We start from the raw sequence: 6,164 nt of genomic DNA, 5'->3' as shown, positions 1-6,164 counted from the left end.
CTGGGCTTTGGAAGATGCTTTTCCTGGGGTTAAAGCTCAAGGTGAATGGAAAGCCCCAAAACCAGATGGGCCAGGATGCCGTGGATCGTTCAGCCAGGACACTCCAGGACTCACCTTTCTGCAGGATCTCCAGATGTTCCCAAAGGATGTCTCCCACAAAGTCAGGCGCCAGCTCCAGGAAGCACTCCTTGCCCAGGGCACAGAGGGCAGCTCCGTTCATGCAGAACTTCTGGAAATCCACTTCCTTCAGGCTGAACTCGTTCACTGCCCACATCACCCAGTCCCGCACGTGCGTCTCCGTCCACTGCTGGGGGTCTGCAGAGGGAGCTGGCAGTGAGCATCCACAGGCTGTTTCCCCAGGAAAACCAGACACAGAGAGTGCTCCAGCACTAGCACAGCCCCATCCATGGAGATTGGCAGCCCACTGGCACCAGGGTGTGAGGAACACCACGCCCAGTCTGGATCAGCCTTAACGCGGATGCATTTCATCCAAGGAACGAGCCTTGGATTTGTTTGGGACTTCTAAAAATCCCATCACTTCTCTCATCCCCTTCTCCCACCCTTTTCTCCAATTTTCTTGGCTTCTCCCTGTCACCAGCCTCTGCTAAAGGGTCCCTGCTGCTCCTCTGTTTAGTGGAGATGATTTCTCCACGTTTTTCCAGCTGAAGCTTCCCAGAAGCTTCAAGTGGTATTCCAAAGGCAATAGCACCTGAGGGGAACCAGCAGAGGAGATGGCAAACAGGGAGAATTCTGGGCAGCCTGGCAGGAGGATGCAATCCCTGTGGATGCTGTAGTCATGGGAAGTCATGTCTTACCTTTGGGAATCCCCAGCCGCTGCTGCTCCTTGGCAAAGCCACTGAACGTGGCTTTCAGTGCCTGGGACATCATTTCCTTGCTGCTGGGGGTTAGTAAAGGCACATCCGCACATTCCATGTCTGAAAGAAGCAGGGGAGAAACACGGCTGTGAGGACACGGGACTGGGAAAGATGGCAGGGAATGGCAGCCGAGTGCACGTGGCGTCCCCGTGCTCCTGGAATGTGCTGCTGGATGAGGATATCAAGGCCTTTCCAGACATCAGCCTGCTGGGCTCCAGCACTCCAGGTGTGTCTGGAGCTCTGGAGCCTGGGAAATGGCTCAGCAGCTCCAGGCACTGAGGAAGGCCAAGAGTCCCACACCAGGGTGAGCAAAGAAGAGGGAGAAAAGCATCCCTGAATTACCACTCTCTCATCCCAGTCCAAGGAAAAGCAAGGAGAAAATGAAAGAATCCTAGAAGATTCTTTATCCTAGGAAACTCTTCCCTCTGGGGGTGGGCAGGCCCTGGCACAGGGTGCCCAGAGAAGCTGTGGCTGCCCCTGGATCCCTGGAAGTGTCCAAGGCCAGGTTTGGAGCAACCTGGGACAGTGGAAGGTGTGTCTGCCCAGGGGGTGGAAAGGGATGGGGTTTAAGGTCCCTTCCATCCCAAACCATCCTGAGATTCTATGACCCCACGAAAAAGTGAGCTGACAGCAGGCTGAGAGAGGATGGGGAAGCGGCAGAAAACCCATTTGAGGGGGGAAGGAAAACAAAGAGCTGGAAAATCCCACATTAGTCCAGAGTTACGTCATGCACATCCATGGCACGGAGCGGCGGGTGAGTCACTGAAAACGCCAGCATCCCATGGGACAGAGGGGCCAAGCCAAGAGCCAGGCCTGGAGTCAATCCTGACGAGGAGCAAACCTCTTCCTTTCCTTTTTTTAATGCCTTTTTCTAATTTATTTGGAAGGAGGCGAATCTTTGTAGCCAAAGAGTCTCACAAATAAAAGCAACCATTTGAGGCAAAATATGTGAGTCAAGGTTTGGCTCTTTTTCCTGTACTTTCAGTATTCCTGAAAAACGTCTTTGATGGAGAAGGAAAGCCTTGAACAGCCACCATCCCAAAACCTGCACTTGGTCGGCCTCCCATGGAAACCTTCCACCTGAGCTTGGTTCAGCACTGCAACCTAGTGGAAATTTTCCATGAAAACTCAGTGGAAAAATGACCCCGTGGGCAAAGTCTTTGGTGTTCTCATGAATATCTGGATGCAGACATCAAAAATCAAAGAATTCCCTGTCTGGTGGAAACTCGGCCACCGTGGTTTCCCGTCGCTCCAAGTTCGTTAAGCTCCTGATTGAATAAACCTTTACACCTGCAAAATGCTGCTGAGGGCTTGTTCCAGGCAGCGCTGGTGTATTCCTGATAAAACCTGGAGTCAGGGATGGAAACAGCGCTGCAGCCACTGGGAACAGCCAGCCCAGCTGCTTCCCAGTCTGCCCCAGTCTGGAATTCCTGCTCCACTCAACTCCTCCCCAGCCAAGCTCATGGGCATCATTTAAAGGCCAAACAACCCAACACTGGGGTTTTTTTCCAAGAGGGAGTCTGGGGCTTGGGCCAGTAGAATTCCAGGGCAGTGGTGGAGTCACCATCCCTGGAAGTGTTTAAGAAACGTGTGGATGTGGCTCCTGGGGACATGGGTTGGTGGTGGCCTGGCAGTGCTGGGGAATGGTTGGACTCCATGATCTTGGAAGGCTTTTCCAACCTAAACAGTCCTGTGGTTCCATGGATAAAGCTCCACATGCAGCTCTGTAGCACAGGGTGAGGGTGACAATGCTGCAAAGCATCCCCAAATCATCTGCTGGATGCTCCCAATGCAATTCCACTGCTAAGCCAAACAGAGCAATGCCTCTGTCACCACTTCTGCCCCTTCCACCCCTCAGCCCCTTCAAAAATTCCCCCTTCCCTTTGCATCTCCTCCAGCCAAGCCCCCAGGGCTCTCAAGAAATGATTTGCAGACCCTTGGCTCAGGTAGGAGCAGCAAAACTCCCAACATGGAATCTCTCGGGACACAATTCCTGCCCTCAGCCCACCACACAAATCCAGGGTTGCCTCCACAGTGGCAGGATCAGGAACTTCGAAAGCAAATCCCACCTCCGAGGGCTATTTGGCAAATTACACTTCATTATTTACTGGGTTTGGCTGGAGAGGGCACGGAAAATGAGCAGCCACCGTCACTATCTCTGCTCTCCATCTGCTGCTTGAGATAACACCGGGAGAAAGTGGCTCCGTGCCCCTTTCCCTTCATCCTCAAGTTACATTTGAATGCTCTGCTCTCCCTGCTCTGTGGTCACAGGGACCACCCAGGAATCCGCTCCCTCCGCCTGCCTCAACGGCAGCTCCTGCCTGCTCTGGGAAGATGAGTCAGACCCAGGCTGAGAAAACGGTTCTAACCCCAGTTTTAACACTGCACCACCTGTGAAAACCCGTGTGGAGGTGCCCTCCTTAGGCCAGACACCAAGAGCGGGGTGAAAAATGGTATTTTTATCTCTGCAACAGCAGGGGCCCATCCCTGATCCTGCTCTTTCATCCTGCAGCATCCGTGGGGTTGGCTTTGCACAAACGCAGCGAATCAATTTTTCGGTAGCGGGGGGATAAAGTTTCGGTTTAGGAAGGTGAATGCTGAGCTCTGCACAAACAACCTGTCAAAACAGGGGAGGCTTAAAAGTGATTCCCAGGGAGAGGTCACAGGGAAGCAAACAGTTGGTTCCCAAATAAAAAAAAAACCCCATGCCAGAGGAGGGTTTCCATTTAAACACCCAAATCAGCCCATGTGTGCATTTCAAGGCTTCTGCAAAATATGTTGTGCTTGGCAGATTTAGGACTGAAACATCATCTGCTTTGTTTCCTGCGAGGTCGCAGCCACTTGTTCACGTTTCTGCCGAGGACAAAGCAGCCCCAAAGCCCCAAACCTGCAGAAGCCTCGGTTGGGTTGGCAGTGTCCCAGAGCTGGGGAAAACTGACCCAGGGAAAGCTGAATGGATGTGTGAAGTTCTGCAGACGTGTTTGGGGACAAGGCTTGGCTGGGTGACTCGAGAAAGATGGGGTGGAGGGACAGTTCTTACCCTAAATTCTGCTGCTTTGGGGATACTGAAAGCATTTGAATAATTAAATATTTATTTAAATATTGGGGGGTTTATGTGCAGGGAGCATGGTGGGCTTCACCCAGCTCTGTGCAGGGCCAGGAGTCAGACTCAGCGATCCCTGTAAACCCCTTCCAAGCTGGAATATCCCAGAACTCTATGAACTTTGCTGGGCACAGGGAAATTCCTTCCCATGGAGGCAAACCCAGCGCTGGCAATGTCCTGCAGCCCTTCGCCTCCCATCTGGGACACCTAAAGGTCAGAGCTGAGCAGGATTTCAGGAACAAAAGCAACAAGCCTGGCTTAGCTGCCCTCGTATCAGCTTTCAGTGCCATCTGAAACCTGTTTGCACGATTTTAATCAAACCTCGCACCAATAAAACCTCTCCTTCAGTGCTGCCCACAGAGCACAGGGCCGCGTGCAGGGACCGGGCCGGGAGCCAGCACCAGGCCCAGCTGTTCCACCTAAACCCAGCTTAGCAATGCCAGGGCTTTAATCCCAAAAGCAAGCTCAGCAGCAGGGGCCAGACTGGGATTCCTGGCTGGGTTTTACGAGCCCATCGGAGCCCCCCCGATGCGGCTGCCACGTGCAGTGGGCTGCGCGGGTGCCCTGTCCTCGTCCTGCGCCGATGGAGCCGCCTTTGATTTCCCTCCTGGGACAGCAGGCAGGGAGTTATGGTTGGATTTTTAAACAGTGCCAGGAGTTGCAGTCGCCCTGGAGAATCGTGTCAGCAGCATCTGTAGAGCAGAGATGTGGAATTTGCCTCGCATGGAGACAGCTTTTATCTGGCTGCAGCTTTCCAAGGCAAAGAGAGATCTGGGGGCTCCATGGCTTCTCCAAACCAGGCCCCTTCAGCTCCCTGACATCCCTGGAGATGGGATTTCAGAGAGACAAGAGGATAAAACACCCTGACATCACACAGGTTCTGTGCTAAGGGGGACCTGCCCAGATCCCCCCAGCCAGGGGCACGTGGAGCCTGAGAGAAAACCAGGAGCAAAGAGGCCAAGATCACCAAGTTCATCTCCTAGCTGAATTCCCACTCTGCTCCCACCAGGCCCTGCATGTGTAAACTATTTCCACACATCTGATCTTTTTAAAGGACTCAGATTTACAAACTTTAGGGATTTTGACCTTAAAACGCACAGAACTCCTCTGCACGCCAAAGCACTCGCAGCTGATTGCAGAAGGAAAATAAATGGCAGAGAAGAAGGAAGGGATGCTCCGAGCAGAAGGACGGGAGCAAAGTCATTTTTCAGCCGAGTTTCCACTCGGGGTCAGTGACTCCTCCTAGCTCCCCTCGGCCACTCACTTTTTTTCCATCAGAGCTACAGCATGTCCCTGTGTGGGGTTTCACCCAGTAGCTGCTGGAAATGGATGTGGGGAGGGTCAGAGCGGAGCCATCTGACCCCCCAGCCACCTCCCGTCCCTGCCCTGATGGATGGATGGATGGATGGAGGGCAGGACACCAAGATCTCCTCAGCCTTCCCTTCCCAGGCCTGGAGCACATGGATGCCATGGAGATTCCAGGCCTTTGGGTGGCTTGGCAGAGGCACAGGGACAAGGGGGAAAGGCTTTAAAATGAAATGGAGGAGATTTAGATTAGATTTCAATTAGGTTTTAGGAGGAAATTGTTCCCTGTGAGGGTGGGGAGGCCCTGGCACAGGGTGCCCAGAGAAGCTGTGGCTGCCCCATTCCTGGAAATGTCCAAGGCCAGGTTGGACAGGGTTTGAAGCACCCTGGGATAGTGGGAGGTGTCCCTGCCCATGCCAGGGGTGGAAACAGATGAGCATTAAGTTCCCTCCCAACCCAAACCATTCCAGGAGCCATGATGAAATCTGGTTTCAAACAAGCTCATTTGCAGGGACTGTGCATCCAAGGGCTCCACGAATTCATGCCTGTGTCCCTCAAATCCTTGAGCCCTGAGCCTGCTGAGATCCCCCTGGAGCCCCCATCCCATCCTTCTGCAGCTGCCCATGCTCCAGTGTCCCCCCACTGCTGGATGAGGATGGAGCAGGAGTTTCCCAGAGGCTCTTCAAGGGGTGACAGGGGTTCACTTCACTCTCCCACCCTCTTCCCACGTGCCCACAGCGAGTCCGTGGCCACTGAGCCCACGATTCCCCCCTCCAGCTCACACCGAGCTCATCCCCCTGAGCCCCCTCTGGCCCAGCCTTCCCCAGGATCCAAACCAGGGCAGAGTTGGAGCACAGATTTCCCAACGTCCCCCAGCTGGG

General features: G+C 53.7%; 1 protein-coding gene across 1 annotated transcript in view; it reads right to left on the bottom strand.

Annotated features, from left to right (window-relative positions):
* The window catches only part of ETS1 (ETS proto-oncogene 1, transcription factor), a 78,008-nt gene that overhangs the window by 23,103 nt on the left and 48,741 nt on the right, over positions 1-6,164 (bottom strand). Inside the window, exons 4-5 of the mRNA XM_008636961.2 lie at positions 816-935; positions 115-315 (exon numbers count right to left, since the gene is read on the bottom strand). Of these exons, the coding sequence (XP_008635183.1) occupies positions 115-315; positions 816-935 (321 nt within the window). The remainder of the gene's footprint in view (positions 1-114; positions 316-815; positions 936-6,164) is intronic.

This window comes from Corvus brachyrhynchos, unplaced genomic scaffold, assembly GCF_000691975.1.
Source record: "Corvus brachyrhynchos isolate BGI_N302 unplaced genomic scaffold, ASM69197v1 scaffold46, whole genome shotgun sequence".
In the NCBI taxonomy this organism is placed as follows: domain Eukaryota; kingdom Metazoa; phylum Chordata; class Aves; order Passeriformes; family Corvidae; genus Corvus; species Corvus brachyrhynchos.
The sequence above is the reverse complement of the archived record's forward strand: the minus strand, read 5'-3'. Positions and strand labels throughout refer to the sequence as shown.